The 18,412-nt window shown below is 38.1% G+C and overlaps 1 protein-coding gene across 1 annotated transcript in view; it reads left to right on the forward strand.

The window, feature by feature from the left end:
• Window positions 1-3,915: 3,915 nt before the first annotated feature.
• Window positions 3,916-18,412, forward strand: part of LOC133526497 (laminin subunit alpha) — an 84,957-nt gene continuing 70,460 nt past the window's right edge. The window contains exons 1-3 of the mRNA XM_061863157.1: window positions 3,916-4,357; window positions 12,210-12,356; window positions 17,708-17,835. Coding sequence (XP_061719141.1) covers window positions 4,178-4,357; window positions 12,210-12,356; window positions 17,708-17,835 — 455 coding nt within the window. The 5' untranslated portion in view covers window positions 3,916-4,177. The remainder of the gene's footprint in view (window positions 4,358-12,209; window positions 12,357-17,707; window positions 17,836-18,412) is intronic.

Consider the following 18,412-nt stretch of genomic DNA (forward strand, 5'->3'; position numbering starts at 1 on the left):
TTAGAACTATGTAGCGGCGGGGCGGCCGGTTGATTAAGGCAATTCAAAACAAATTTAAAAATTTTAATTCAACGATCAGTATCATGAACTCTAGATTATCAAGATTATTAGCATGACTGAATGTGAAGTATGAACCACTTATGGTGATTTTTAATATTACTCACCGGAAAGCCAGTTAACACCTTCAGTGCCAGCGTGAGCTACGCGTTACGAGCGAAGTTGATAACGCGAGAAAACAGTATGTCTCGCAAAGCGCCTACTAAAAGGGAATACGCCTAGCGGGTCGCTGGCAGTGAGTGTGTCAAGGCTTATTTTATCTTTTTAGGGTTTTATGGTCTTCCTGGGCCAGTCTCATGTTTAGTGGGGTGTGTTTTCGCAGCAAAACGATAGTAAAAATTATTTCTCGAATGCCTTGCGTAGGATTTTTATGTGCAAATAAATGATTATGAATTATTATTGTGAATTAGGCGGAGATTTACATGGGAGTTGAAATCTTGGCTTATAGAAATAGATACATGTTAAGTAGGTACTTGTATCATAATTGCTTTGTAGTACCAATATTTGATTAATGATACCTTGAACCAATTGATACCCGCTTGCGCAGCAGGCAAATGGATGTTGCACGCCTTGCGCAGGCATGTTGTATGATCTTAATATACTTTTATCTAATAACAGTATCAAAACCATGTCTGACTTTCAGCCCCAGTGTCTAATCATTTTCACACGCCTTGCGCAGGCGGGAAAGGTCTTGGCGTTTGGAACCATGTTCATTGTATTAAGTATACTGGTCTTATAGTAGCCATTTTGCTTCATCTGCTAGCGTAGCAGGATAATGAAAATCGCACACCTTGCGCAGGCGGCAGGTCTTCAGCTGGCTAAATAGTAATATTCACTCGCCTTACGCAGGCAGGAAATATTAGGTACGTTATGTATGTATGCTTAACAGCACATATGTATATTTTAATAAACCTTCTGCTAAGTAGCAGGATAGTTATTGTAGTAGGCCATGGCGGATATCCATAATAGGTACCGGTAGTATAGGTACAATAAGTTACGCAATGGTAGTAAATTTCTCCACACCTTGCGCAGGTGGGAAAGGTTACAGTATGCTAATTTAACATAATGCAATATTGTTCAACTCTGCTTACGCAGCAGGATATGTGTTATGCCTTGTGCAGGCAGCGGCGGTCTGTAACCACCCGACCTCCCAGTCTCAATTACGTTCTTAAGTCATGAAAAGATACTTCGAACCTCCTTTTGTCACAAGGGTTATAGTTATAGCAAAGGGGTAAATAGTGCCCCTCCTGTATGCAGTTATACATGTCAAAACTAAAATGTTATACGTATATAAATATAATAAAACTCCTTAAACGAAATTCAAAATAACAACTGAATGGGGATATGTCAGTTTTACATCCAAGAGTTTCACTTTTAAATCCCTTGCTTTAACTAGAAGGCACTTTTAGCAGTTGCACTATTTATTATTACGTACAAATACCTTAATTGAAAATAAAATTCACAAAGATATTGACGGTACTGTGCATCCAAAATTGGTATTATTAAGAAAAAACTTTCCAAAGGATATAAACAAAAAGATCGAAAAGGAGGTTTTCGATGTAGGTTTGTTAGTTACCTTTCGTCCCTCAGAGCGGAAATAGAAGCCCCGCGACAGCGGGGCTTCGTCGACTTTAAGGCGGATAGGACCCTAATTTGGTAGCCAGCATGATACTAGAGTAACTTTACTGTTTAATGGTACCCATGGCAATACCAAACATGGTATTTCTTTAATGGCCTCTTATTCTAGCTTATTTTAGGCGTTTTTTAGCCCCAGCTCTCAAGCATTCTAAAATTGGGGGTACTTCCAAATCCAGCCTTTATTGTGATATTTCGATTTAAATGCAAAATAAAATAATTTGTATCACAGCAGCACAGTACCAGAAAATCCGGAAATGCACGGAAAATATCAGGTCATATATATCTTACGATCATTATTATTGTAATTATCCTAAGGTTACTTAATGCAAAATCACAAGTTGATTAGCATAAACTACGACGTCGCAGAGCGCGTCTTTTTAGTTATTCCTAAGTTAGGCAGTTCTATACTGTAATAGGAACCGCTATAACCTCCCTTTCGGAGGACAATAAAACTGTGGCCTATAAACTGCCATTCACATTTACACTTTTTCAAGGACCTGCTCCGTGCTTAAAATGATTCGATTCGCTGTAAACAAAATAAAATAAGAATCGCTTACTTACGCGACAGCTTCGCTGCGCTCGCGATGTGAATCGATGAGGTGTCAGCTTTGCTAAACACATTGACGAACACAAGCTGTCCATCAAATCATTGAAGTAATATTAACAATCGAACGGTAAAACCGTTAACAATACTTTTAATTAGTACTTACAAAAAATTCTAAGAATCTAAGGATTTCTAAGAATTTTTTGCAGTGAACCGAACGTTCCGACAAACAGAACGCCAATGAAGAGCTCCGCGGCCGCGGGCCACGGGCGCCTGGTGGAGGGGGTTAAAACTTGAAATACAAGTACAAAGGGGGTAGGTGTCAGCCTATAGTGAACCGCTACGTCATCTGTCAAACAGCATCGCACTCTCAAATATTAAATAGGCTTCAAATAACGGTACAGAAGCTTAATACCATTGTTTTAGTCGTGGACTTAACAAAAGCAATGATCATTGATCATACTTTGGATTAAGTGATAGAATTTTAAGATTCTACGTATTTATTTTCAATGACACATATCGATGATAGTGACAGGAACGAGCTTCTGCAATTTACGTCAGACAGATAATGTGATGCGGTCTTGCAACGTCGCTATCCTAAAGGTGCATTATACTGGATTTTTTCTTAAATAAAAAATATTAATTACTCGCAAACTAAGCCGAATCCAGTTTACTTTATATGACATTTTATTTTCTAAAGATGGTCAAGAACATGGTGGTAAAGTTATATGGGTTCCTCGCGAGCACCCTGTATATATATATATATCGTCGTGTCATATCAAGCTTTCAAGATGGCAGAGGACCGACAATACAAACTTAAAATAATCATGCATGACGAATTGATAGTATAAAAGTTTATATCGTAAACACGCTGTAAGTATTCAGACGCCTAAGTTATTCGCAAATTAATAAAATACCGTTAACAAAATGCATACTAAAACACTCTTAACTGATGATGAACCCTAAGTCCTGGTTTTAAGGTTTATAATTGTTAACTTTACTGTGTGGAAGATGCAAACCTGTTATGAGGCGAACCTTTATATCCCTATTCCCGAAATTCAACAAAAAAAAGGTCCCGGGCCGCGTGGGATTTTATTCCAGTTGCTTTAAGAACCAGCATAAACAGAACCTTCTGGACTTTTATAAGAAGAGGTCATTGTACACACAGCTGCAAAAGTGCATACTTACCCACTTATTAATGGAATTAATTAATATACCTATATAATTAATATATCAGAGATGAAGGTGAAACTTGAAGGCATAGTAAGAATAGGAGGAGCTGGTCGCTTTTCGGTGAAGGAAAACGTCGTGAGGAAACCGGACTAATCCAAATAAGGCTTAGTTTCCCCTCTGGGTTGAAAGATCAGATGGCAGTCGCTTTAAACTGGTGCCTATGCCAATTCTCGGGATTAGTTGCCAAGCGGACCCTAGGCTCCCATGAGCCGTGGCAATAAGCCGGGACAAACGCTAGGCCGGGAGAAACGGATTGGAAGAAATTCCAATAGCTGTTACATCTTACACTACACACACAAGTATTATTAATTTATTATAAACGTCACAATTTCATAGAATTTTGGCGTTTAAAATAACACTTGCACAATCTGTGGTGTTAAAATCGCTGCGAAGTAGCTTGGTCTGTTACTACAAACAGTACAAACCTCGAGCTACACTGGTCGTACGCATCTGCAAAACCAACCATTTAAACCCTTATTTATAACTGAATAAACTCTAAAAAATCTCACGATGTAAACCTGCTTTAAGCCTTATTACAACTGAATACAGTCTACAAACGTTCTTAAAACGCGGGAGAAAATAATCCTACAAATTTAAACCTTAATACAACTAAATAAAGTCCACGAACAATTAGTAAAATAGCGCGCGAACGTGCCCGCGCGCATCCCATCCCCTCATTCAACGCCGGACCGCCGCGCGCGCAACATGTGGGCGGCCATCTTGGTGCTGCTCCTGCAGGGAGCAGCGGGGGAGATACTCACCCCCCCTTATCTTAATTTGGCGTTGGGGAAGAAGATTACGGCCACGGCGACGTGTGGAGATATCGGACAGGAATTGTATTGCGAGTTGACAGGATCTACAGATGAAACTGTTATTCAAGGACAGGTAAGGTTTGTTTTTACTAGCTTTTATTTAACTTTCCCTGTTACTGTGTAAGTTTGTTAGTGTGGGTCAAATATTGGAAGCTGTATTTGACCCACTTCCCGATATCCGATTTAGCTGAAAATTTGAATACATATGTAAGTCGGGTGACAATGCAATATTATGGTACCATCGAGCTGATTTGATGATGATGGATAGGAATGCCGTGATGAAACCACGCAAACTAATTGTGTTTAGGGTTTTTAATATTGTGTTTTAGAATGAGTATTATTTGCCTGTGGAAAGAAAAGTACAGTTAGCTATAAAATCTTGTACCAAAAATGAAATTTTAGGCAAAAATAAGGGTTAAAGCCAATCTTTTTTGTTTTCGAGTCACTTGGTCTGTGCACATTTTATAAACAGATTTCAATGCCGTTTTTGTATCCTTTATGAACATTAAAATAACAATTTAGTTGAATACACTGCAACCTGCGATTGTTTAACTAATAACTAAGAACTAAAATAAAATAATATACACAGATCGACCTAGCCCCAAAAGTAAGCAAACAACAATACATGTCATTGTTTTGTTTTGTTTTGTTTTTTTTTTCATTTTTGTACAATAACGTGTTACTACTATGGTCTGTACGGAAAGAGTTGTGGAATGTATTCATGACAAATGGAATGTGTACAGATTCTACTAATATTTATGTCATATTGAAACATCTTTTACTATAGAGCCAATCGCGGAAACCCATAAAATCTGCTTTCTCATCTATTTAGGCGAATTATAATATTAAGTATATATATGTATCAATGTTGTGAATTGTGAAATGAAATTGTGTCCCCCAAAAAATATGAAAAAATATCGTGGAAGTAAAACTTAGTAAATACTTTCAAGGCTATAGCGAACATGATCGGTTGAGCCGTTTTTGCAAAAAGACTATTTTGACAGACGTGTAACTACGGAACCCTACTGAGCATGGCCCAATATGCTCTTGGTCGGTTCATGGTTGGCTTCAAAGTAAAACGTTGCTCAGACATAACACATCCATCCTGTATAAAAACCAAACTTCTAAAAAAAAGACATCCGGACATTGAAATAAAACAAGACCACTATACAGGTCGTGTCATTCCCGATGACGAGCAGATAAGTCAAATCTAACCTTTAATAACATGACAATACGCCTCAAGGCGCGCGTCTTCGTGAATGACACGATGTATAATGGTCATTTAAATTCCTTAATTAAACGGTTGCTCACAAGCTTTGAGATAAGGGAGCCTATATACCACGGTGATAAGTTATCTCATCCTGCCTGCCATCCCGGCGATAACGGGTTCGACGCTCGCTTTTGTCACTTCTGAATACAATTAGAATGAGATAAAGTTTGACCGGATATTTTAAGATGGAATTTCTACTTTTTGAACCATTCGCTACGCTCGAAATTTAGTCATAGAATGCCTCCCTTGTTTCGGATTTCAATTTAAGCTCTCGCGACGGATGGTAATTATTCAACCTTGCTATTAGGAGATTAATAATTTAGACGTATAATTATGATATTATTTACAGTACATACATAATATGGTGGTACTTTACCGCACTAGTGCTATAATTAGCACATTTTTTTAGAATTAAAATTTAAAGGGCCATATGTACTGTAAAGTTTTGTACGATACATGTGCGAATAGGCATTTCGCAACTCGTGTTGATTAAACCAACTATCTTCGGTCATGTTTTAATTTTTCGCCACTCGTTGCGATTTGCCATTGTTCGCACTTATATCGTAATGTACTATTAGCTGATTGTATTTGGCTGATGTACTCGCTATGTACACGACTGTCACGCAACCTAGCGTCCGCAAGTCTAGGGGAAAATGTCAATGCACTAAATCTTAAAAAACTACTCCAAAACTAAAAACTACTGATCAGATTTTCATACAACTTTCATCTATCAATAGAGTGATTCTTGAGGAAGGTTTAGGTATATAACTTGTTAAGATTTTGTGTAAATTGTTTGAAATATAACGATGTTTTCGGTCAAAATCACGCTGGCTAGGAGTTTTAATCGAAAACTCTGCCTAATCCGTTTGAGCTATAACAACACAATGTATGGTGGGGTTGTCTCTCGTTCATAGGTCTACAAAAAGTCCGGGATGTTGAAGGTCTATCTTTTAAGGATAACTTACTATACCCATTCTTAACTTCTAGAAAAATATCATATAGTATGTGGCATTTGCAAAGCTACTTACACGGATACAGTATTAATCATTATCAAATTAAATACGTCAGTTATATTAAGCATTTCATACAGATTACAATGGTCCCTTACACCATACAATTTAAAGCAATATTTCAAGAGTAAATAGCGATCATAGAAAGTCTGCAACTAGGGATAGGGAATGCTCCCAGTACTGAGTTTGTATATCGAGAACTGGGGATTCCCGGTTCCCGTACTGTATTTGTATAGAAAACCAGTACAGGGAGCACTCCCTAGCTGCAACCCGACTGCAATTTATGTGGGAACTGCACGCCAACTGCAACGTCAGCGTGCAGATCACATACAAGTTGCAGTCGGGTTGTAGTCCATTCTACCGGTCTTATACTCTGTATCTTTAGGTATTTAAATATAAGTAAACAAAAAATTTATTGGTTAACCAACCAAATACAAAACCGCCTGGATCTGTCACTGAACGACCTGACTCTAACCTACATTATTTGATCATGTAATGTTTTCATCTACCCTTAACTGGCTTAAGGAGCCATTTGATGGTAGAGTTTGAGAGTTATACGTTTAGGAGCAGTTACGCAATTTGTATATCTATTTCGTACAACCAAAGGTAATTTGAAATAGAGGTGTATTGTCAAAGAAAACTTTGTAACGACGTAAATTTACTGGCATCTATTGACACATAATTAAAACTTTTAGAATGCCATTTGACTTTGAACCTTATTATTTTAACGATATGAGTTAAATTTGTTAAATATCAAAAAGTGGCGCCATCTAATAGATCAAAGACCAAAAGTATAGCAGCATCGTTTCGAGCGATGGCGCTATAACTTTTAGGTAGTGCCCGTTAAGATGACGCCACTTATGGATATTTAACAAATTGAACTCATATCAGTAAAAGAATAAGGTTCAAAGTCTAATGGAGTTCTAGTCTCTTTCATTATGTGTCGAAAGATGGCAGTAAATTTACGTCGACTACAAAGTTTTCTTTGACGATACACCTCTATTACAAATTATCTTTGGTACAACTAAGTTATGTGTTAGAAACTACTTCCTAACATTTAAGATAATACGACCAGCTAAAGGTCATACTTCAAATTTTATCAGTGACCCATAATGTAACCCGTTATCGTAGAACGGGTAGTAACATCGTTAAAATTATATTTGAATTGTAGTCAATTGCTTAAATATCTAAACCTTGCTAAAGTTATTTTATTTTAATATTAAAATACAATACAGACGCCTTTCATGAAATTTTAAATGAAAATTATAATCTTTAAAAGTAGATGACTTTAAAGAAAGATTTTTTTGGCATAAACATAAAATTTACATTCAATCGTTTTTTAAGGTTCTGTACCCAAAGGGTAAAACGGAACCATATTACAAATACTCCGCTGTCCGTCTGTCCGTCCGTCTGTCTGTCTGTCTGTCACCAGGCTGTATCTCATAAACCGTGATAGTTAGACAGCTGAAATTTTCACAGATGATGTATTTCTGATGCCGCTATGAAAAAAAAAACTAAATAACAATAATCTTAATCTCCCATACAACAGATATGTTTTTTTTTGCCGTTGTTATAAATAATGGTACCAAAAATTTTAATATTTGCCAAAAACTTATTATGTTGAAATTAAATTTCAATTGAAATTTAGTGTCACCCTACCTTTGTAGTTTAAAGAGTTTAAAACCCCGTTCCAAAGTTATAGCCTTAAAATAAGTTTTTGGCAAAAATTTCATTTTTGGTACAAGCTTTTATCGCGGACTGTACTTTTCTTCCCACAGGCAACTAATACTCATCGAGACAATTCTGAAAACCCCAAACACAATTAGGTTACGTTGTTTTATACCAGAGTTCCTATGGCCACCTCCTGTCTCCATCATCAGATCAGCTCGATGGTTCCACAATATTACATTGTCACCCGACTTACATATGTATGCAAATTTTCAGCTTCATCGGAAACCGGGAAGTGGGTCAAATTTAACTTGCAAGATTTGATTACAAACAGACAACGGTCAGGTGAAAGTAAATAAAAGCTTGTAAGTAGATAAAAAACTAAAGCCTTGTGAGCAATAAAGCTGTCAATAGGGAATATTACGCGAAACTCTGCGTAGGGGGCGCCACTACCACAATCCATCACAATATTCACAATACTTATACATAAATCGACATGACACTGGCAATCAACAGGAAGCCATATACTTAAAAGAAAAAAAAACTACGCCAAAGCGATGCCACTTGACGTACACCTACTTCCCTTAAGATCCCGCGCATTGTTTTTTTTTCTATTCTAGGGTGTTAATTATCAGAATCATTAATTCGTGATAAACTATATAACATACACAACTGAAGCATAATACAATAGGAAAAATTAAAACATAAATACATAAGTTGTTTACCACGAAATGGCCCCGCCTCAGCTAATGCTCACTAAGGCCGGCGCCCCACTGCAGCGCACGCGATGTACACGACCCACGTTCCTATACAAAATTTCGTGGGCTTGCCCACGGTTTGTATTAAAACGTGGGCCGTGGATGTAGCGTGCGCAGCAGTGGGGCGCCGGCCTTTAAGGTCAGCGCTGAGCTTCTGGCGACACCATTTTGGTATTTTATTTATTAATATTTTAAACTCCTTGTCACCGATTCCATTTCATCGTATATTATGTTTGAACATTATTAATACAGTGACAAATGAACTCAAATCGTATAACAAAACAATACCTAAAAATGCCAGGCTCAAAGATGCTTACATAGTAACTTTTGATATACATCGGGCACTCTTAACAATCTTACCAATACCGCCGGTCCATTGTAAAACTTACATAAACTGGTACATTTTATAGTTTATAAAGACCATATGAACCGCAAAGTTATGTTGGTGGCGGCCATTTTCGCCCCATATGGTTAGCAAATGTTTGTGCCGAAAATGAATTCTTGGGATTGAAAAAGATCTTTTTTTTGGGTTTGTGAATAGTGTAGAAACAGTGCACTTTTTGTTTTGTTTTCGATGTCCTGAGAGACGAATCAGATAATATTATTTAGAAGATAACGTTTATAATTGTGGTGGTTTCAAGCTTAGTTAGTATGTTTGTATAGATGTTAGTTACCGGGGTTCAAATGTTAGAAGCTATATTTGATCCGATTTCCGATTGAGCTGAAAATTTGCATGCATATGTAAATCAGATTAAACACCAATATTATCATGACATGGAGCTGTTCTGATGATGGAGACAGAAGGTTGGCCATGGGAGCTCTGTGATAAAACAACGCAAAATATTTGTGTTTGGGTTTTTTATAATTGTCTCGATGAGTGGAAAGAAAGCTACAGTCAGCGATAAAAGCACAAGCTTTTGTCGCTGACTGTACAAAAAATGTTTTTTTTTTTTTTGCCAAAACTTTTTAATCAAGATTTTTGATAGTCTATCTTAGCTACATTTTCTGGTAAAAATCCCATGCCTTGTACGTAGATATATTTGCTCTCTATTTATGGAATTATATTAATGGTAGAACACGTGGTAATTTTGTATACCTACATAATGTTACGAATGAAATAAATCTATTGGACAGATTTCTCGCATAAAGCTCCTGTAATATTCATGGCATCAAAACCGATGCAGCCATTTTCGGCAACCTACTGACAAATATGATTATAAATATTTGCCAAGACATAACTATTTTAGACTTCTTCATAATTGGCTACTTGACAGTTTTTTGTAAATAATGTCAATCGATCTTGATTTTCCTGAGGATCAAATGTCTATATAGGACTCATGGCATTTAAGCAACACAAAGGTCAGAAATGAGAGTTAAAGTCTGACGCTCGCACTCGACGATTGAAACGCCTCTAACAAAATGATATTGTAATGTGACGTCACATTACATTAGTCAGTCCTAAATGTATGGAAGATCAAGAAAATTTTGACGCCAAAATATTGCGTTTATGTATATAGTTGTAATACAATTTATTTTTCACTAAAATGTGAGAGATCGAATGGTACCATTTTCTTTTCTAAAAGTAAAATAGAATAATATTTTTTTTTTTTATAATTTCAATATATATTTTTAAATTCTAGTTTTTTATGATGAATGGCTCATTTTCTATCCATTTAGCTAACTTTTGTTATAATATTTTGACGACCGGTTTGGCCTAGTGGGTAGTGACCCTGCCTACTAAGCTGATGGTCCAGGGTTCAAATCCTGGTAAGGGCATTTATTCGTGTAATGAGCATGGATATTTGTTCCTGAGTCATGGGTGTTTTCTATGTATTTAAGTATTTATAAATATTTATATATTATATATATCGTTGTCTAAGTACCCTCAACACAAGCCTTATTGAGCTTACTGTGGGACTTAGTCAATTTGTGTAATAATGTCCTATAATATTTATTTATTTATTTAATATTCACCATGTGTCAAGTACCCATTTTTGAACTTTGTGAAGTTATAATTTGTATGTACAAATTTTCATACTTAACCATGTCGTGAGTTGTTAGTATAAGAGGTTAAATGATACCCCAGTTTTAAGCAACGTCTTGTAATAGGAGCATTAGGATACAATTACTCATGATGATATCATTTAAGTGGTCTGTTTTTATAGAATTGCATAATAATCATAACATGTCGCTGGCCCAATATGACAGGGTTCTATGTTTCACTTTTATAGAACTGAAATTTGAACTTATCATTGTGACATTGAGTCTAAATTCAACTATCTTGAAAATGTAACTTATAACGGGTGCGTCCCATTAGATATAACTACATAATATATAATTTCATATTATACCAAACATTCGTTATACAACTTGAACGGTATACAAATCAAGTTTATACCATGTGAGCGTATACGACAATTGAATATGAAGGTACAAAAAAGGTACAAAAAGTTGGCTTTTATAGAATTTATCAATAAGGGGGCGTCCATTAATCGCGTCATATTGTATAGGGGGGGGAGGGGGTCAGCAAAAAATCACCAATGATCACCACAGGGGCCGGGGGGTATGGACACGTATCACGTGTATTTTTTTTTTCATCTGTGCTATACTGTATTATAGTCAATAAAATAAAAATAATAGTTTTCCGCCCTTCAATTAACCAAACTGTCAAAACACGTGTACTTAGGTTCATTTGTTAGAAAACTGTTCTTTAGTTATCGAAAAAAATACACGTCATATTGGATGTTGGTTCTGAAAATATCACCAAAGATCACCATGGGGGAGGGGGGGGTCTAAAACAAGCCAAAAACGTATGACGCGATTAATGGACGCCCCCTAACTACGGGAACATAGCGTAATAAAGTACACCCGCCATTCTGACCGTCAGGATGGCGGGGGACCTGTTTTTTGATGATAACTTTACGTACCGTGAGGTACAATTTTTTTTAAATGAGGTACTAAATAGTACAAATTAGGTACAAAAATATGGTATGCTTTTCATTTGATTTTATTTAGGTACACCCGCCATTCTGACTCTCACCGAAGATTTTTCTGCATTCGAACTTAATCCTTGTCACTTTGACATAAAGTGCCCATGTCGAGTACTAGTGCAGCGTCGAGCACTAGTACTTCTACCTTAACAGATGTCCGTAAATTTTTTTACATTTTTTTTTTACAGAAACAATTCAAATGATACCAACTAACACTTTCCACCATCAGGTCTGCGAATACTGCGATGACACAGTCGAGAACCGCCGGCATCCCCCCGAGTACGCCGTGGACGGGTTGGAGACTCGATGGCAGAGTCCGCCGCTCTCGCGAGGAATGAAGTATAATGAGGTCAACCTCACCATCGACCTTGGACAGGTGAGTTTATGATCAAACCCCGTGATGTCAGTAGAAAACCGTCGCTACAAAAATCAACACTCTTAACTGTCCATCGGATGACCTTATGCCTTTTGTAATAAGGTCTACCGATGGACAGTTAACAGTGTGGGCGATGGTATCTTCCCGAGTACGCCTTGGACGGGTTGGAGACTCGATAGCAGAGTCCGCCACTCTCCCGAGGCATGTATTATAAAGAGGTGAATCTCACCATTGACTTTGCACAGGTGAGTTTATGATCAAACCCCGTGATATCAGTAGAAAACCGTCGGCATTTCCCCGAGTACCCGTGGACGGGTTGGAGACTCGATAGCAGAGTCCGTCGCCCTCCCAAGGCATGAAGTATAATGAGGTCAACCTCACCTTCGACCTTGGACAAGTGAGTTTATATTCAAATCCCATGATGACAGTAAAGAACCGTCGGAATCCCGCTGTACTCAGCGGGGCTTTGTGTTTACTGTAGACGGGTTGGAGGCATGGAGTACAGTGACTATAATGAGGTCACCCTTGCCATCGACCTTGGACAGCTACTGTGTGTAGTACATATGTATATATACTACCCAATTGTTCTACTGTTATCTTCGAGCAACACCGGGAAGGGAGACGCCATTCATACTATTTCCCCTCTGCCGAAGCATAGGTACTGTACCTATGGCATTGCATGATGTCACTCGTCCGTACACGAAAAGAGATCGAGGTGTGCAAGATTTGTCATTGACGTATGTCGTTTTCTATGTAGTTTATTGTATGTAGTGGGTGAGAAGTGCGACTGTGTGCACGTTTCCCACCGGCTGACTGGAAATCTGTCGATACCCCCCGTCAGGGGGGTATGAGGGGCCGCTACCGCCTTTCGGCTGCGGCGGCTGTCGCGGGTCGCTGCCCCACCGACCGGTGGGGTGGTCAATTGGCCGTCGTTTGGGGGACGGTGTGTGTGGCTGGTGTGGGCCAGCTCTTCGCTACCGATCGTTATCCAACCCTACGACCCCTAACCTGGTGATACCGTTTGGGCGGGGCCAGGTTTCGGGGCCGCGGTGAAGGCGACCGGTAGCTTAGCTGGCGACCGGTAGCTTAGCTGGCGAACCCACCCTTTCCCACCGGCAAAAAATGGCAAAACGATTTGTACGGTGAGATATCGCTTGAGGCTCCTCCCTTCTGACGTGTCGGAAACCAGTGTTGCTCGAAGACTGTTATAACAAGCTCCTGAAATGAGAGATCAGTTGGACAAATTAGGACAAACTAACTAACATTTTACTAAGTTAGAACATTAGATTTCCATGGCATACGCGTCTATCCTGATCTAAATTTAAGTTTATGTCCTGGTGAAGTAACCGGGTTGAATGCACTCTGGACTATATTTGGACACGTGCATTTAGCGCTACGTCCCTTTCTTCCTTATCTACTCGTTTTTCTATTCCTCGACTATAATGGTTGAATGAAAAATTCGTATACTAAACTATAATTGCGTATTTTTCATATATGGGTTCTCAACTATAAGACCATTTCGAAACGCTGTAGTTAACTATAAAAAAAATTGACAAACCATAGAAAAGACTAAACGGGCCCGGGGAATTTTCATAGGGGGGTTTTATAGTGAAAAAGTATTATTTTAGATGACTCGTAGAAAAAAGTATTGTATACAATAGTGATATAATCAAGCTTTTCGATCTCGTACCTTACTAAGGCAACTCAGCAAGCTTCATTGCCTCAACACGGTACTCGAATACTCGACAGAAAAGCTCTCTATTATATCAAGATTGTATTAAACACTATATAAATACAATGTAATATAGTAGTTTAGTAAAAAATACGTAATATTTTACATGAAATACAATGTAATATAGTAGTTAAGTAAAAAAGTACGTAATATTTTACATGAAATACAATGTAATATAGTAGTTAAGTAAAAAAATACGTAATATTTTACATGAAATAGATAGCTGATTTGCTATTTTAACAATCAAATAAATATTCGTACTAGATCTATGGAAAAACCGCTAAAACCACTATTTTTGGAATTTCGTAGCTTTTAGCTTACTAGCTCCATCTATAAATATTAAATAAATATTAAAGGACATTAATACACAAATTGACTAAGTCCCACAGTAAGCTCATTAAGGCTTGTGTTGAGGGTACTTAGACAACGATATATATAATATATAAATACTTAAATACATAGAAAACACCCATGACTCAGGAACAAATATCCATGCTCATCACACGAATAATGCCCTTACCAGGATTTGAACCTGGGACCATCAGCTTCGTAGTCAGGGTCACTACCCACTAGGCCAAACCAGTCGTCATTCTTTTATTTCATCTATGGATGAAATCTCCTGCAAAGATTGCATGTGGTGTTTTTTTGGTCTCCGCAAAAATAACATTTATTTTAGCTGTGGAAATGAAAATAATATGTGTTGTTATAATTATTACATCGTAAAACTTGGTACTAAAAACAACTTAATAATAAGTTAAGCTTACCCCAAACAGTCGCACGAAAAGTGGGATACATCATAAGATATTACTCGAAGCCTGGTATACATTTGTTTGTTGACGAGGGTACATTGAAAGCCATACAAAATTCTAGTACGACAAAGATTACAGATAAAAATTATAAAGACGCTTGATAATCCATTTTTAAACTACTCTCAGCCCTGAAATACACATTACACCCAAATAAATTGTCCCTCAAAAAATAGTTAAAGAGTTAAATGTTTCAACAATAAACCTTTTCTTTCACTGGGTAGCTCTTTATAGAAACTTTCGGTATTGCCTACGTAAAATACTATACTATAGGGACCGTGCGCGTTGGAGGGTCTGCCATCTTGTGGCCTGAATCGGAACCATAAACATGCACATGTACACGTCACGTGTTTTCTTGTGCATAGTAGGTTCTGCCATCTTGTGGGCTACATCGGAACAATAAACATCACATTTACGCCTCGCGCCAAAAATCTGACGGCTCCTGTGCTGCCTCCTACAGTTCATGCACGCTCCCTATCATAAAATGGTAGTATGTTTAAACCATCGAGCGGATGGCGTGGGCAGGCAGATAGTTAATATTACTTGGAAAAATATTATCGCACACAGAGCATGATTATGCATAAACAATATCGGCCTATAGAATGGTTTTCTAGATCGCAATAATGTGGAATCACCACCACCAGACAGAAGTTTTTGTGGCAAAAGTGATTGACAAAATCAAATATCGTCATGTCTATATTATATGACATTACACAAATTGACTAAGTCCCACAGTAAGCTCATTAAGGCTTGTGTTGTGGGTACTTAGACAACGATACTTAAATACATAGAAAACATCCATGACTCAGGAACAAATATCTGTGTTCATCACTTTTTTTTTATACCACGACGGTGGCAAACAAGCATACGGCATTTTTGTCACAAAAACTTCTATGTCTGGAAGTCACACTTGTCTTTTTTCTTTGCAAATATAGGCGTCAGGTGAATTTTTTTTTTCATTCCACTAGTTCACTGAAGTTCAGTGACTTCTAATACATTATACATACTTGTATTACTATAATTACAAGCAAAACTTAATGCGTCGTAAAGAGATAAGTGCGCTCCCGGGAGCGCTGATATCATTTGTTTTTTTTTTTTTTATTAAAAGTAATCCCTGAGTTTTCTCAAGCATATTGCTAATTTTCACAAAAAAATGTTTAGCTTTTGTGCAAAATTTTTTATAATTTTTAAAGTTAATTTTTGACGTATGTTCCTAATTTTTTTTTATATCAAGTGAAACTCAAAAACTCAGAATTCGAATCGCTGAAATCCCTATAGAAAGGCCTCAAGATTGCTTTGAGTGCCAGAGACCCGCTCGGCTTCTCAGTTCGTAGTCGCTTTCCTTTACAAAGCGGGGAAACGCTGGGATCGGTTGCTAGCGTAGCGCTACGAAAAGGTTGGCAGTGAATGCGTTAAATCTATGGCAGCCGTATTGTGATTCGAAAAGCGCTACGACTTTTTTATAATCCGTTTTCTGAACCGACTGCACTTTAACACCTCTGCAGCGGACTATACCATACGTACCTTTACTGAACGTACGAAGATCATAAAAAGACTAAAATCGTGGTTTACTGCCTGTTGCCTGTATAAATTGCGCTATAAAATGGCTAATAAAAATGTGCGTATTCGCAGTCTCTATTTATATGATCTAAACCTGTTGGAACATGTTTACTTAAAACTAAAACGTCCTAAGACAATTTTATTTACATCGGTTATAATATACTTAACTGCTAATTAAAACGCTGGCAGACAATGACAGGGTCTATTTGACTTGCCAGAATGATATTACATTAAAATTACATATAAAAATATTAATATTAACATAAATTATTTTGCAACATGTCTGTCGTAGCAATGTCGAATGTAAGGATCGTCAACTCTATCAGCAATCTTGGCCAGGACGGCATTGGGGCTAGCTCGCACCCTACGCACCAAGGCGGCCCAGCGAGCGCGCATGTTCGCGGAGAACCACGCCGTGGGCGCCTTCGCAAACATGGCCGACGCGCTGCAGTATCGAGGCCCCCAATACCGCCCTGAATGCATTGTTATACTGAACATGGAGGGTGTTGTAGGCTTTCTGTGTGTAGTTCGCCCACAGGCTACAAGTATAGAGAGACGTGCAGTACGATCTAAAGCGCGTTATTTTTACGTGACGATACGTCTTAACTTGGTGAACATAAGATTCCTTCTTCCTCGTTGTAGCCTGGGGTCCGGTTGGAACTAATCCCTAGAATTGGCGTAGGCTAGTTTTTACGAAAGCGACTGCCATCTGACCTTCCAACCCAGAGGGTAAACTAGACCTTATTGGGACTAGTCCGGTTTCCTCACGATGTTTTCCTTCACCGAAAAGCGACTGGTAAATATCAAATGATAGGTCAACATAAGACTATATTTAAAAATAAAAAGGTATTTAAATAAGTGCGAAGGACCATAATGTATTTTTATGGTTGAAAAAGTTCGGATCTGGAACACATATATAAATTCGACACTTAGTATATTCTAAATCAACCGTTACTAAATTAGTACTTATATAGCTTAGGATTATTATTATATTGATTAAACAACAGTCTTCTAAACATCGATTAAAGTATGAACGGTTCAGATCCGGGCCGAACCGTCCGTGTCCGTGGTCCGAAATAATCACCAATAACCTGTTATAGAAAACGAAGTACTGGAAGCTTCAACCCGCCATTATTTGATTTGTCAATGTCATAAAATCCTCGACGTCTGCATACGCTTTTCAAAGATGTTCGCAGATAATGAAAACGAAGACTACTTTCGCCTCTTGATAGTAATTTCGTGTCCTGTTGCAGGAGTTCCATGTGGCATACGTGTTCATAAAGATGGGCAACTCCCCGCGCCCCGGGCTCTGGGCGTTGGAGAAGTCCACCGACTACGGGAAGACGTTCACACCCTGGCAGTACTTCTCAGATTCACGACAGTATGTTATACATAATTTCTTACCCTTCACTCTTGTAGAAGCCTCGGGCAAAGTTGGAACAACGCTAGAAAGTTAATGAAGGTATCATTTAGGAATTTCTTCGTGGTAACTGAACGCCTTCCACCTCACGCACGTCTCAAGTACGCTTGCAGCTCAGGTTGCGTTATATGCATATTTTGCAGCTGTGTAAGGTATCAGTATATAAACATGGGCAACTCCCCGCGTTCCGGGCTCTGGGCGTCGGAGAAGTCCACCGACTCCGGGATGACGTTCACACCATATAAATTGCTATAATTGCTTCCTCCATCTTAGCTGGTAGAATTGACGTTAAAGTGATAATTTTGGGTGATAAATATATTCGATATCTGAATTAATGTTTTACAGTTAAAATTTTCCTCGCGCTGGTTTTGTGACTTGCAACAACCATTATGCTTATTTTGCGTGAAAACGAGGTAGCACTACTCTAGCCACCCCAGCTCCTCCACGAAACCCAGCAGTGTCTTCAGGTTGCTAACTGCCTCCTATTTGCTCCTGTATACTTCTATCTGTTTGCAATCAAGGAGAATATGTTTCGCTG

Source organism: Cydia pomonella, chromosome 1, assembly GCF_033807575.1.
Source record: "Cydia pomonella isolate Wapato2018A chromosome 1, ilCydPomo1, whole genome shotgun sequence".
In the NCBI taxonomy this organism is placed as follows: Eukaryota; Metazoa; Arthropoda; class Insecta; order Lepidoptera; family Tortricidae; genus Cydia; species Cydia pomonella.